At 40.8% G+C, this 15,692-nt stretch overlaps 1 protein-coding gene across 31 annotated transcripts in view; it reads left to right on the top strand.

Moving 5' to 3' along the window:
• The first annotated feature begins 432 nt into the window (after positions 1 to 432).
• BIN1 (bridging integrator 1) overlaps positions 433 to 15,692 on the top strand; it is a 109,528-nt gene continuing 94,268 nt past the window's right edge. For all 31 annotated transcript variants that reach the window (XM_026707974.2, XM_087920504.1, XM_087920497.1 and 28 more), the window contains exon 1: positions 433 to 635. In XM_026707974.2, the coding sequence (XP_026563759.1) occupies positions 555 to 635 (81 nt within the window). In that variant the 5' untranslated portion in view covers positions 433 to 554. The remainder of the gene's footprint in view (positions 636 to 15,692) is intronic.

Here is a 15,692-nt window from a genome sequence, read left to right as displayed (position 1 = left end):
CAAGTTGTCCCATTCCAGGCCAGGGGTCTTTTGCACAATGTGCCTTGTGTGCCAGTTACACCCATTCTTGGTTTGAGAAGGCCTACTCATGGATACTCATGCCTTACCGTTGTCACTTCCCACTGGACTACTGCAAGGCATGCTAAACAAACAAACGAACAAGTAGTTGTTCTTCTTAAAAAAAATATTTTAATTCATATGCCAATAGGTTTGTGTCAGTAGTCAGTCAGATTCTTGAAAAAAAAAATTAAACGCTATCGGATCTTGATTCTTCCCCCGGGTTTTTTTTTTTTTTTAAATCCCGTATCAACGATATCCCATTTCCCAGCCAGAAACCTTCCTGCGCAGCCCTGCTCAAATCAGGGTGCTCTGTTCCTTTAAGACGCTGCCGTGCCTGTGTTGTACTGTCTCTTTAAAAGGCTGTATCCTCTTGGCCCTAAGCTTTTGAGAAAGGACTATGGCCATTTTTTCGGTCCCCGTCTTTCTTCTCTTCCTCTTAATCTGATTAATTTTAACCACCGCCGTTCCGATTTAAAAATCAGAAGGACGGCAAGATGGCTGAGATGGGCAAGGGAGTCACTGCAGGGAAAATAGCCAGCAACATGCAGAAGAAGCTCACCAGGGCCCAAGAGAAGGTAAGCAAAAGGCAGGCAGGAGGGGAAAAAAAATCAGAATAAAATAAAATAAAATAGCGGGGAAGGCTCTCGGAGGCTAATCTATAAGACGAGCATTTGCGGGGGGCACTTCTTCACCTCCGAGGAATCGGGGGTGGGGGGAGAGGTTTTTTTGCTGTTGCAGTTGCTGTGATTATGTGAGATACGGGAGAAGGGGGGGGGCGGTTGCAACGTAATGCACCAATTCTCCAACACCGTATGCTTCCTTTCGTTGACATTGACAGCTCGGCCACGTTGTCTGTCTTGCTTTCGCCTTCTACCTGGTTACCCCGCCGCCGTTGGCTTTTTTTTGGGGGGGGAGGGGGGGTTCACTCGCTTTGTGGCCCTGGTGCTCGGAAGGAGGAAAGATCCGCGGGGGAAAAGACCCCTCCTCTCCCGCACTCGTGTTCTTAAAGACCCACCGGGGGTTGGGGTGGTGGGGTGGACGGCAACGATGACTTCGAGACGTGTGTGTGTGTGTGTGTGTGAGAGAGAGAGAGAGAATTTGGGATTTCTTTCCAAATCAGTCCAGGGGGGCTATTGAGACTGAAAGAGCAAGATGGGAAGGGCCGGAAGCTGCTTAGTTCTTTTTAACGCATCTGGAAAGCGGCGGGTCGAGAACCTGAGCTGGATTTTGGATCGCTGCGATCGGAGTAGTGTCTTTTTCCGCCGCTCTTTTCCCCCGGGCCGTCCCCCATTAAATTCCCAGCCGAGGGGCGGAGCAGCGAAGGTTATTATAGGCGCCCGTTTATCTGCACGCTGCTGCTATGGGTCGAAAGATAATCCCCATCATCTGATCCCTCTTTTTTTTTTTTTTAAGTCCTGTTTTATCGATCCGGGGCGTCGGCAACATGAGGGAGGGGCGGTTGAGGCTTCAGCCTCCCCAGTCCCCTTCCCCGTACACTTCACCGTGCCGGTTTGGCAAAGCAGCGCTCGGACCGAGGCAAAAAATGAGGGAGGGGAAAAAAAATAAACCCCACACTCGCGCGCTTCCCGACTGACGCAGGATGCCGGCTATTTCTGGTCGCTCCGGTCGAAGCGAGAGAGAATGAGCGCGGCTCGGGGTTGAAGGAGAGCGGGCCCTCTCCGCTGCCTCGTTTTGGTTTAAAATTCTCAAAACTTAAGTTCGGTGACCAAGTTTCGGCGCGGGATTAATGAACGGAGGAAAGAAAAAAGAAAAAAAAGGGGTGTGTGTGTGTGTGTGTGTGTGTATGTGCTTTTTTTGTGTGACTGGCTGGCTTCCGAGAGCTCCGCTTCTTACAAAAGGGGGCTGGCTTGCAAAAGATCGCTGATCTTTTCAGGGTTAAAAGGGAAAAAAAAAAACCACAGATCGGCCGCGGCTCAAATTACGTCAGATGAAATTGCGGGCGAGATTTCCCTTTCCCGTCTTCCTTCGGCAGAAGCGAGCTTATCAGTCTCTTCAAAACCTCCCCTCCCCGCTCCCCCCTCCCTTCCCTCTCCTTTAAGGTAAAGAGGCTTCGGTTGCAAATTCTCCCTCGGGAATTTCCCCTGGAAGGGACTCTTGGAGCGGCTTCTGCCTTTGGGACCGACTGCCGGCTCCGTCCCCCGGGGGCTCCTAAACTGAGTGGGGGTTTCTCACCTCCCCCTTTCCTGGCTTGGGGAAAGGCTCCGTTCCCCCCCCCCCCCCCCCCGTTCCCTTTAGGCGTGAAGTCCCAAAGGTGCTTTTTTCAGGAGACAACTGGGCTTTCTTTGAAGACGTTTCGCCTCTCATCCAAGAAGTTTCTTCAGTTCTGACAGGACTGTAGGGGAATGGAGGGATTGATATTCCTTGCAGACAGCTGGTCGTGAGAAGAGAAACGTCTTCAAAAGAAGAAGAAGAAAAAAAAACCAAGAAAGTCCAGTTGCTTCCTGAAAAAAAGCGCCTTGGGGATAACCGTGACCTGGATGACTGAGGATCTCTACAGGCGTGAAGGCGGGCTGAAGGGGAGAGCGAAGCGCCCGCACTTTGCCTTGCCCGTAAACCCGGCTCTTCTCTTCCCTCCGCCTTTTTTTTACTTTCCCCTTTTAACTTGAGGTGCGAGGTCAGGCCGCGAGAAAGGGCTTATTGGGATAAAGCGGCTTTCGGAAGAGGCTCTGCGAGAGCTTAGGTTGGCCCAAGGGGGGGGGCGGGCGTCGAGGGAAGGTGGCCGTGGTAGCCATCGGACTTGCTCATCTTGCCCCCCCCCCCCCACACCCTTGCACAGGTGGGGTGTGTGTGGGAAGGACGGCAGAAGTGTTGCATAGACTGCCGGCAGCCTGCAATTTGGCAGTTCGAATCTCACCAGGCTCAAGGTTGACTCAGCCTTCCATCCTTCCGAGGTGGGTAAAATGAGGACCCAAATTGTTGGGGGTGCAATAGGCTGAAACTGCTTTGAGAGTGATGTAAAGCACTGTGAAGCGGTATATAAGAAGAGGCGGAGAAACTGCTGTGGGTGGTGGTGCTGCCGCTTTCTGTTTTGATCCGGATTGCTTGTTGCCTTGTTGCCTGGTTTTCTTTTTCTGCACCTTCTCATCTGGCCGGAGACAGATTGGAAACTTCACTCGCCAAAATCCCGACCCCAAATCTCCCAGCAGTAGTGACAAGCTCTTAAAACTGCCTTTCTTACACACCTTGGATTCCTCTCCCCCCCAAAGTCATTTATACCAATAAGGGCAGAGTTCAGGTAGTCCTTGACTTGCAACAATTCATTTAGTGACTGTTCAAAGTTACAGTGGCACTGGAAAAAGGGACAGTGGCTTTTCACACAACCATCACAGCATCCCTGTGGTCACATGATCAAAATTAAGATGTTTGGCAACTGGCCAGTATTTATGACGGTTGCATTGTCCTGGGTTCATGTGATCCCCTATTGTGAGCCTCTGACAAAGCCAATGTCGGAAGGAAGCCAGATTCACTTAACAACTGACTTACTAATTTAACAGCTGCATTGATCCACTTAACAACTGTGGCAAGGAAAGGTAAAATGGAGCAAAACTCACTTAACTGTTTTGCTTAGCAACAGAAATTTTGGGCTCAGTTGTGGTCGTAAGTTGAGGACTACCTATATTTCACCACTGGAAAATCTTTCTCGAACCATTAGGGTTAATAAATGGGAGCATGGAATTTAATTCAATACTCTGTGTCTCTTGTCTCTATGGTACCAGCTGCTGCTGTATATTGGGAGATCCAGGTTCAAATGTACCACTATCTGAATGATTCATTGGATGGTTTGGGGCGATTTGGCTTTTGGACCTCCACAACTGCTGTGGTAAAGTGATAAACACTAAGCACTAATCCTGGAATGGTCTTATCCTGTTTTTGTTCCCAGACACTTGACCATCCTGGCAAAGCTTAACAGACACCATGCAGCTATCTCTGGATGGTGGTAGAAAAAAGAGGAAGCTTCCTTTTTATTTTGGGTGCCCCATCACACTTTCACCGTCCCTTAGGTACGATTCATCTGTTGAGTGTGTGACCCTACCAATCTTCTTGAAGCCTGCTGAGGATGGCCGGTATTTCATTCCTGGAGATTTTCTCGTATGAAAAACCTTGGTTTGGGAAGGCGGATAATGGAGAATTTCTTCATCTCACTGTGGAATTGTCCAGATGGCCAGGAATTTTTTTCACTCTGGAGAAAGACCTTTGCCAAATTCCTATTCTTGATTTCATGCCTCGCTTCCACCCTATGACAGCAATGGGAGCAGGACTTTAAACACAAAGACAAACATATGTTTGTAGGTATCTGGGGAGTAGGGGAGTGATAGCACAAGCATCATGACTTCATTGTGCAAATGATAACAAATTACATATTGCAATGATACTGTGACATGCATGATGTTATCATGGCTTGCATTGGACTCCTCTTTGTATATTTGGACTTTTGTGAAGGGGTGAGCTATGTAAGTGCTAACTAAATTGACTTCAAACAGCTGTCCTTGCAGACAGCTGGCAGTTCCAGGATCTCCTGCCTGTCTTGCAAAGGAGTTTTGTGATTCCATCCTCAGCAGATGGGCTAGTCCTGAGGATGGGAAACTAAATATTAGAGGAAAAGTTTCTTAACTACTTCTTCTCATCTAAGATAATTGAACTGAATCATGTTTCTAAATGAGCCAGATCTATTCATAGGAGAAGCCTTTGCCTGTTGATGAGTTGCATTATACTGTCCAAAGTTATCTTACCCTTACAAAGTATGGCAACAACTCTATGGCAGGTTTCAGCTGGTAGATACACATAAACAAACTATACTGCTCCATTGCTGTTTTGCAGTAAATATTCCTTAATTTGTCTCTTCTTCCACCATGAGAATAGTATTTCTTATTTTAAATAATGGGTTAAAATATTACTGCCATTTAAGCTTGAATCCAGTATAAGTCTCTTTGAAATGTTGCACAATCTCAACTCTGGGTGGGCTGCCTCTTCTCATATCTACATAAGTCTTCTTCCTGTTTCCTGAAATCCACCACAAATATATAGTATAATCCTTCATATATTGCTGAAGTATACTTCCCTACATCCTTTATCTTTGTAAAAGAGAGTGGGTGTGACTGCTGGGAATTGTAGTTTAACAACAGCTGGAGGGCCATAGGTTGTCTGGTCTTGGTATTTCCAGAAATAGAGGGGCGTTGAAAATTACAATTGAGAAAGCTTATGGTATCTCTTATGGTGCAGTTGTGATCTGGATGACATGGAAAAGATTGAGGATAAATCCTGGCAAAACAGATTGTTTGTACATCAAAATTTTCTGTCAGTTCTGGTGTTGTCTCTTGAGGGGGTGATACTACTTCTGAAAGAACAAGTTCATGATTTAGTGAGGTAGAGGTGCCCAATTTTGTTTGATGTGCCAATTGCAGCCCTACATGAAGATTTTGCAACAGTAATGCATTCTGCTTGCAACAGTGATGCATTCTGCCTGCAACAGTGATGCATTCTGCCATCATTGCTCACTTGAACTATTGCAATGCGCTCTGCATGAGGCTGCCTTTATGTTCTTGGAGGTGATTTCCTACTTTGAATGTCGTAGTGGAGCAGAACTAGATAGGTGTTGCTTTTCCATGATGGTGCATATTTTATGGAAATCAGGCTTGCTCCCACATTGTTAACTTTCTGAAAGTTAATTGAAATTAAAGTGTTTTGGATTCTTTAAGGAGATTAAAATAATGCAAATAATGTCCTTGATCAATTGATCATTTGTAGTTTGATTATTATTACTGTATTTGTGGTTTGAATTGCTTTTATTTTTTAATGTTTAAAATGTAATCGCAGCAGTTATTTATGCTTTGCTTGTTGTAAACAAAGAGACTGATTGACTATTTGCAGTGGATATTAATTTAATAACCAACCAAATAACAAATATTTCAGAAGAAGACAATAGCAAGCAATTTACATTCTTTTGTGAAGAAATGTGTTCATGTAGTTACTGGGAGTTGTGTTTGACTCAAGAGTATCTTAAAAAGTAAATCTTTAGTTAAAAAGTAATCTTATGTCCTCCAGATGTTTTGAACTACATTTACACAGTTTCTGGTCATTGGTCATGCTGGCAGGAAAGTTGATCCAAAACATCTGTTTTAAACTCTTTACAGATTTATAGAGTCTTGTTCTGGGAGTCACCCTTTATGAAATACATTGCAAAATAAGGAAATGATTTTATTATACAAAGATATTCCTGGTTTGCTTTTCAGAAGCTGAAATGCTGAAGGATTAATCTGCACCCTGTTTTCTTTGATAAACCTCATGGTCATTTTGAGGGAGATCCCTCTGCTTTCTCATGAAGATATTAATTAGGTTTATAGAATATTTAGTTTGAAGACTGGCTTAGTGCTAACTAGTTTCTTCTACACCATAACGTTTTGTCTTCCAGAATGATTGGGATCCCATTGGTATTGCTGGCTGGGATTTCTGAAAGATATAATCCTAATACATATTGAGGAAGGTTACTTTAGATTGTGAACAGGTTCTTGGAATGCTATCACTGATTATTGTGAAATGATTTTGTAAATGTTTTAAGAACTTTGGTTTTGGTAAACGTTCCACAAAAATAAAGCTAAGGATGTATTTGTGTATTTTCTCCTTTTCAGCTTTCCAAGAATTCAAATACAGGGTTTCAAATACAGGGTTGTCTATTTAACTAAGGAGTAATTGAGCTTTTACTTTTTTATGTCTCTTTACAGATTAAGATATGGACTTGGGATAGAATAGAATAGAACAGAACAGAACAGAACAGAACAGAACAGAATAGAATAGAATAGAATAACAGAGTTGGAAGGGACCTCAAAGGTTTTCTAGTCCAGGGGTAGCCAACCTTTTGGACCTCAGGGATCACCAAACTCATAATTTTAAATCCCGCAGACCACTAATATGAATTTTGACTGATGGTGGCTTGCTGACATTTTCCCAGGGTCTCTGCAGGAAGCAGCAGAGACTCTGGGAAATCCCCCCAAAAATCTCCAGGAAAATTCCCCATCCCTTTTTCCTACCTATCGATCATTCCTTATTTGGGACCATAGGATACCATCTCCAGCTTCGTTCTCAGAGAGAGAGAGAGAGAGAGAGAGAGAGAGAGAGAGAGAGACTGACTTTTGGCTTTATGCAAAGAAAGCAGCAGAAGCAGCAAAAGTCTTTCTTTCTCTGCCCCAAACTCTTCCAGAAATGACTGTTTGTGAGACTTGTCATGCCGGTGCAGCCTCTTGGAGCAGGGTGCCTTGCAGGGTCCCAAAGAGTTTGAGGGCAGAGAAAGAAAGACTTTTGCTGCTTTCCTTGCATGCAGCCAAAAGCAGAAGAAGAAAGTAGTGGAAAGAAGCAGCCCATTGACTAGGCGAGGCATGTGGGGTGAGTGGGGAAAATTCCCCCCTCCCCTCACTACCTTGTGTTGTGCACAATGCAAGCGATGCAAGCCTTGTGTTCCCCTGGGCCATGTGGGCAGTACAGCCTTGTGTTCCCACACAGCCTGGATTAATTACTTTGGGGGGTGTTTGGGGGTGACATCTCTCTGTGAATCACCAAAATTTTCTTGTGGACCACCAGTGGTCCCTGGCCCACTGGTTGGCGACCACTGTTCTAGTCCAACTCCCTGCTCAGGCAGGAAAATGATTCTCTTCTTAAAAACTTCCTGTGTTGGAGCATTCCCAATTTCTGGAGGCAAGTTGTTCCACTGATTAATTGTTCTAACTGTCAGGAAATTTCTACTTAATTCTAGGTTGCTTCTCTCATTGACTAGCTTCCATCCATTGCTTCTTGTCCTGCCTTCAGATGCTTTGGAGAATAGGTTGAGCCCCTCTTCTTTGTGCAGCCCCTGAGATATTGGAACATGTCACCCCTAGTCCTTCTTTTCATTAAACTTGACATATCCAGTTTCAGTAACCATTCTTTATGTGCTGGGATATATGTTGGGATATGATGGAATATAAACATTCCAGGTGTGCTTTTAATACAGTGACACTCAATCACTGATGTCAAAGAATAACCCATTTAAGTCACCTACAAGGAATTCTGTAATCTACTCTCAGTATTGTCATAGACATCCACAGCAAACTGAGATCACATCAAATACATGACATTTTGAGGTGTATGTGATATCATGATGCACACCCTGCCCTTACATACTTGCATGTTGATGTCTGATGCTTGTTTTATCACTTGTCCCTGGCATGGATGCCAGCTGGTATTGCAGAGTTCTAGTGCATGTTGTACAGTAGAGGAAGGCAGAATGTAACACCGTGTTTTCTGAACAATCCTTGGAGATTAGCAATCCATAGGAGCAGTTTATGACCTTTTGTGTGCTGTTACATCACCTGAGAATGAACTTTGAAAATACAGTGTATATCCCAGCAAGTTCAATTCTAGAGAAAATTGAGAGAGGATGAGGAATTTTTGACTATTATGCTTAGAAAGGAACTCCAATTTCCATCTGTACACAGTTCTAGGAGCATTTGGGCTTTCCGTAACTTTGTAAACTTCTCCAGATAACTATGGACTTCATTCTAAAAGATGATGATATTAAACAGAAATTTGAAATAAATTATAACATGGACTAGAAATGAAACGATGAAGTCATCTTGTGTAGCTCATAGTAACTACGTCAAAATTAATGACAGGTGGTTGAATTTTTTAGTCATCTGTGTAACAGATGCAGGAGATTTCTTCTATATTTATCCAGAAGGCAAATGTTCATTTCTGTAATTCACAGATGGTCAGTTTGAAGTCTTGTGGGAACTCAAGGCTGCTTGGAATGGCTGCCTGCAATTTGGTGGCAATGAGATATAGGAATGGAGGGGGATGAAATATAAAAAATGATATTTGATATAATAACTTCAATCTCCTGCTCTTGACGTCATGCTTTGGTTCCAGAGCATAAATGAAAGGCCTCATAAGAGTTGAAGGATTTCCTGGATCAGTGTGGAATGGGAAAGAATAGACAGGTTTGTAATAAGAAAAAGGAACCCATGCTTTTCTCAGTTGAGATGTTTACTAACTCCCAGTTCCTCCTTTCTGTGCATAAAGGTCAATCCTGAATTCAGTACTGTGTTTCATTATTTGTGATCCTCTTGAAAAAGTTAGACATGAGGTATATAGTGTAATAGTTCCTTAAAAATGCCTATCATAAATTCTTACAATTCTTACTTATTCTACCGTACATCAGACCAGACTATTGGCCTTTCTGCTCATATAATCTACCCCAGCTTTTTCCACACCCTTTAGTTATGCCAAACTTTTGAGAATGCTCAACTAGCATGCCATTTGACTCCCAGAATTCCCTGCCAGTACTACCATCAGCATAAGAAATCAGAGAACTGCAGTTTAACACACCTGGAAGGCACCAAACCGGGAAGACTGATATAGTCGCTGTATATTTGATGCACAAGAGGAATCAGATGGGCAAAGCTAATTTGGAAATATGACTTTTATATCTGAGCTATCTTTTTTCCTGTCAGTCATATGATATGTTAAAAAATGGCTCTTAACAATATATCACTTTTAAGTTGGTTTTGTACCACCCAAGGAAATTCTTGACTGGCTTTGAATAGTTTCAAGTTCTATTTCATTATGTTATAGTAAATGTTGTGTCTGCTCAAAATGACTATTGGTGTCCTGGATTAATGTTACCACAAATAAACAGTTTGAGACAGAAGTTTTTTTTCCTGCCACATAATAGATAGCTTTAGTCCTCATATTGACATTTCTCTTAGGTTCCTTTCTTGTGTTGTTTATCAAAGGTACTGCAACTTTGTTTAGAATTAATGACCTTTATGCAAGAGTCTTCCAGACTTTGGGGTGGGTATGTAAAACCAAACGTAACACACAAGCTTTTCTTTTCTTTTTTAAAAACTTAATAGCATCAGTGATAAATCAATATATTTGGTATGGAGTAGTGCTTAGTGTTTTCTAAAATAATGAAATTTGCATGTTGAGCTGTTTTTTTCCCCAGATCCATTAGAGTAAAGGAAATAATAGGTTAAGAATGATCATGTTTCTACTCCTGAATGCTTATTTATGCTGGAATGTGTGGGTAGCACTAATAACCCATATTTTGGAAGACACATTGTTCCCTTTGCATACATGATGTAACATTTTTTTTTCATTTTGTCAGTGAGAGTTCCATGAATATTATAAGACAATAACTACAAAATCACTATCTTTGGAGGAGCTGTCTAATAATGATTTCATTATTCTTATATTTTCACATTATCTTTAAAAGTTGCTAGGAATGAGCAACGAATAAAACCTGTTCTTTAAAGAAAGCATTAAAAAAATGCTTTAAAAAAAATCTATGATTTTTGTTCCAAATTGTCTTCTCTTCTCATTACTTCTCATGCTAGTTCTCTTGCACAATTGCCATAACTTCCGTTATACTTTCTCCAGATACTTGCCCTTTTCTTTAAAAAAAATAAAAATCTATATCAGTATTTCTCACATTTGGCAACTTGAAGTTGTGTGGATGTCAGCTCTCAGAATTTCCCAGCCAGCACACTGGCTCAGAAATTCTGGGAGTTGAAGTCCACACAGCTGCCAAGCTTAAGATACACTGTACTAGAGAGGATTTGGTAGATTTAATTTTGCATCTCTGAAAGATTTTGTTCTCCTCAGAGAACTTTAACCCTGATAGGATGGGAAGGAAATGGGAATCTAGGTCTTTTCAGCCTGGTTTTTTAATGTTCCAGAGGGACTCATAGAAAAATGCTATCCATTGTGTCATTTTGTGGAATTCTAGAAAGGTTAGTGATGGGCAGCAGGGCCAAACCTGCCTTGAGGCAGACGCCTATCCCAGGCATTAAGCAGTGTCAGTCTGTCCTTTGAAAGAGGTCTGTGTGCCACATGGTCTGGCCTACAATCCCTAGATTAGCCTGCTGGCATCCTGTTTGGGGAACACACCATGCCTTTTTCAGTGTGGAAGTTTTGTATAAAATCAAATTGATTGCAGGGAGGCTTTTGCATCTCAGTTGGTGAATCATTAGCCTCATTTTTAAAGGAAAAGCTGGAGCTTCTGTTATTACAATAATTTAGAAAACAAGAGAAAAACTGAGCCAGATTGCACGCCCACCATTGCTTTATGACAGAATTAGTGGTACTTCAATGATTTGTGTTGCTCTTTGTAAGTCATCAACTCTAACCACTAAATGTGTGGAATTAAGAATTGTTACAATTTATGGAACTTGGATTGAAAGTGGTAGCAGAAGGAAAATGAATGCTGTTTTATAGCTCAATATCTGTAAAATTCAGAAAAGTATATGGTGACAGCAGAAGCCATTTATCATGCATAGAATATTGCTTTATGTAAGAGGAAAATAAAAAACATATATTGCCAGTGGCATGTAAAGGATTTTGAATATTCTAAAATAGTCCTTGATATCAATAGAGCAAAGGGAAATTATAGCTAAAGTGGGCTGCTTATTGTGCATAAACAAGAGAAGAGGAATTATTCATCTTATCTCAAATTTTCAAAAACATTCCTCATTGAGGGAATATATGTTTATGTACTGGTTTCCATTTGTTTGCTATATTATATAAGTGAAATATAATATTTCACTTAATAGTGAAAATGGAATTGGAAGAATTTATAGAAGAGAATAACAAGAAAGAAATGTATTTAATTTGGTTTTTGTAACAAAAGTATATTTTTAATTGAGAAAAATGGTATTCCCTTAAATAGAGTGGCTTTGTAACATTTCTGTAACTGACCACTTATGAAAAAAAGACAACTTCCAAATTCCGATATATTTATAATCTATGGATTTAGTGCTGTAGATTTCTTTCTAGCTGTATTTGCTACCCTATAGTTGCCTATTCCCTTTGAAAACTAAGGAACATAAATATTTTAGGAATTGATTTCAAGTTTAATCAGAAAAGGTGTTTTGATAAAGAAGATACAGAGGTTAGATCCAGGTGGCTGCAAATCGTGATCTGCAATCATGATTTTCAAGGACATTTGATTGTTGGTTAAAATAAAAATAAATGAATTTCCTCCCAGTTTCCCTAGTTCTACTGAAAAATAGATAGAAACTTGGGGTAATTAAAGGTGTGTAAAGAGTCAGTTTTCACACAGTCGGTGAGAAACAAAACGAGCAAGTCTATAAATGCAAAACTATGAGAAAGCTTAAAATTGGCCCTCCTGCACAAAAGTGGGGAGCAGACTGTTAAATAAAGCTATAAAGAGAGACAGGTGCAAATGCATATTTATTTATCATATTTATATTGCTGCCCGTCTCATAAGATGTGGTGGCGTCGAATGGAGTATAAATAGAACATTATTTGATTTGATTTGATTTTGGTATTGTCTAACTCAGACCGACCCTAGACATGTTCTTGAAATACAGAAGTCACAGGAATTATTTATTTATTTGGTTTATATAACTCTGTTGTCATTTTGTTCATGTTATAAATATCTAAGCTTTTTTAAAAAATACTATTTATATGCAAGCTGTCTCTTGATATTTTCTAATAGTGGGATTGCTAGTGGCTTAGCTTTTGATCAAATTAACATTAGAACTCCATCAGAATCTCATTTGACTGTTAAAAATAGTTTTTTTTTAAAAAAGCTTCAGGAATAGTCAATGTTTTGTTGCTTTTGTTGGGAAACTGCCTTTTTGTTTTTAATTATTAGATTGAATTTTATTGCTTATTGCTATTTTTAAGATAACAATAGCTATTACAATGGGGTGGTATAAGTACACAATTTTTAAATATAAATTTCATTTTGACAGCGCATATTCATATTCTTAGAGACAGCAATGCATCTCAAGTATGCTAATTTTATAGCTGTAAAAGTCTTACACTTGTGCAGCTTGCAAATATTTACCATAGCAGTGATCTGATTGTGATTCATGTTTATTTATTATCTTGGAATTTTATAAGGCCACCCAGGTCTCTAATGAGTGGTAACAATATGAAGAATACAGTTAAAAGAACAACAACAAAACCCCACCCAAGCTTCAGAAGTAAAGCAATCATTAAGAGAGAGACACAGTACTTACTCTAACTCTATTCTTTCGAACATAGCCATAGAGAGGACCAGGCATATTTGGAGAGGAACAGTGTTCCAGAGGGCAAACACTGCAACAGGGAAGGCACACTTCCTAGATCCCATCAGGAGGCACTGCTTAATCGATGGCACCTGGAACATGCAAATCTGCCCATTAATACAGGCCAGGCAGAAGCCATAGAAGACAGACAGTCTTCACTATTTCTTTAAATAACCAGCTCCCGTGCCAGGAAGGGCTTTACAATATAGGCAACCAACATCCTGAATTGCCCTCAGAAGCCTATTGGTAATCTCTCTATAGAGTAGGATTTGGGAGGACTGTTGATGGAAAATGTGAATTTGGGCCTTGGGAAACCTGGATTATAGTATTAGTTTACAACAGGGGTGTCAAACTAGATTTCACAGAGGTCTGCATGAGGGTTGTGCTTGACCTTGGGGGGCCAGGGTGGGCGTGGCCAGCTCAATGTCACTCGTGTTGGGGGTACCTGTGATGGCCAAGTGCTAAGGCAGGATTTCCCTCAGACCTCCCCTCCCTCTCATTATAATCGCCTTCCTTCCTTCCTTCCTTCCTTCCCTCTTCATTCTCCTTTCTTCTTCCTTTCCCTCTTTCCTTTTTTCTTCCTCCCGCCCCCCCCCATCTTCCCTTCTTTTTCTTCTCTCTTTCCCTTTCTCCTTTCCTGTCCCTTCTTGGATGCTCAGATGCAAAAGGGGAAACATTTCTTCTTTTGTTTTGTTTTGCTTTTAGTTTGTTTTGCCAGGCATCTGCCAGCGAAAACTGAGGCACATGCACCCCGGCCCTGTTTTCAGCTGCAATGCCCTCTGCAGCCCTCTACCAGTGAAAATGGAGCCTGGGAGGATCGCATGCATTTCCAGGGCGGCCCCACGAGTCAGATCTATGCACGGGCCTTGAGTTTGACACCCCTGGTTTACAATGAACACATCAAATTACAGTGGGCCAACAACACCTCTCTTTGAATGCCATGGAGGAGTGTGTTACTACTGAGCACTGGAGAACATAAAATAAGTAAACAAATCTCTTCATAGTGGCATCAGATTAGCACAAAACATCATTTTTCAGGGAGAAAGTATTGCTAGAAATGATACTATGTGCTTTGACTTATCCTGAGAGTATGGGATTTAAAGGCAGGAAACTATTTTTAAAATGTGTTCTCAGTGCTCATTTCTGAAGATATTAAGCTGCAAATAAGCATTTGGTTAATATTCCTGTGTAACTAATGGACTTTCAAAAAGGCAAACAGGGAACATTTGGATCTCACAAAGGAGGATTCTATTTAATTACAATACACTTGACAATTCTGAAATAACCTGCTCCTTCTGTCTTGTTTACCAAATTTCTGTGTTGCTCAAACATAAGGCACATCTTTTATATATTGTAGATAATACATTCCTTGTTATGAACATTGCCTCACATAAAGGAACTTTGGTGTAAATCTTCTTTTCTTATGTGCAATAAAACATTTTAAAAATCCATTTAAATTTTTAATTAAAGCAATGAGTCCTGGATTGATCATTCTTTCTTTGAAAAAGATGTGGCAGAAAGTAGCTGAGCTATTAATGTTAATATTGTTCAATTTCCCTTAAGACTTATCTAGTCTCTGAAGAGCTGTTACGAAATAAAAATAGTTTTTTAAAATTCCATATATTCTTTATTTGATTGATATTGTCCTGTCTTTATTTTATATTGTTGACAAGTTTAGAGGACTTTTCCTGTTAGAAATGTTGTTAATGTTAATTGTTTGAGTTGGAATTTTGATTTTAATCAGAAAACCTTATATCGATGCACAGCACATGTATTTATGTACAGTGTGGGCCCCTTTAGGACTTTCCTTATGCTTGAATTGACAGAAAATTATACTAAGACAAACTTATATAATTGCTGATCTCTGTGCAGCTCCTTATGTGTTTCTTCTAATTTGCTGTCTGAAAGTTGATGGCCTGTTTTAGAAATGGGCATGATTACCAAAGGGGTTGATTGAGTCCTTGAACTTTTCAGCTCTCTTTTGTGCATCAACAGACAAAGAACGAACTCTCGCCAATTATGACATTGCAACTGGAATGAGGAAGGCTGGTTGCAGAACTTTATGTATCTGCCCTTGGCCCATTCTATGCTCCTCCTCCTCCTCCTCCTATTTATAGATTAATAAATTAAGAAGATCAAAAAACTGGAGTCAGGAAGGGAGCTGAATCACAATGAATACCTTTATTTAGAATCTCCTCTTCTCCTCTCCTTTTCTTGTGTATGGAATAAATGAGGTCTTCCAGATTTTCTGTGTTCTGGTCAGGAGGGAATGGACGAGTGAGTTGATCCCATTGTCCCACTGCTTTGCTATTACAAGCTAAACTAAATTGGTAAGAACCTTAGAGTTAAAGCACTTTTACAGGACTGTAGAGCGCAGCAGTGCTATTACTCAATTCTGACAAAGCACCAAGCGAGGGTTCCTGGGTCCTTCCCTTTAAAGAAACAGCAGAATGGCAGCAGGTGATCCTGAGCAGAGGATATAGAGAACAGAGGGTATGTCTACATCAGTCTGAAGTGTTTAATAAATACTGTTCAGATCCCAGCAGG

The sequence above is a fragment of the Pseudonaja textilis genome, chromosome 1 (genome assembly GCF_049901715.1).
Source record: "Pseudonaja textilis isolate UNSWEBS1 chromosome 1, rPseTex1.2, whole genome shotgun sequence".
NCBI lineage: Eukaryota > Metazoa > Chordata > Lepidosauria > Squamata > Elapidae > Pseudonaja > Pseudonaja textilis.
This window is presented reverse-complemented; position numbering and strand designations above follow the sequence as displayed.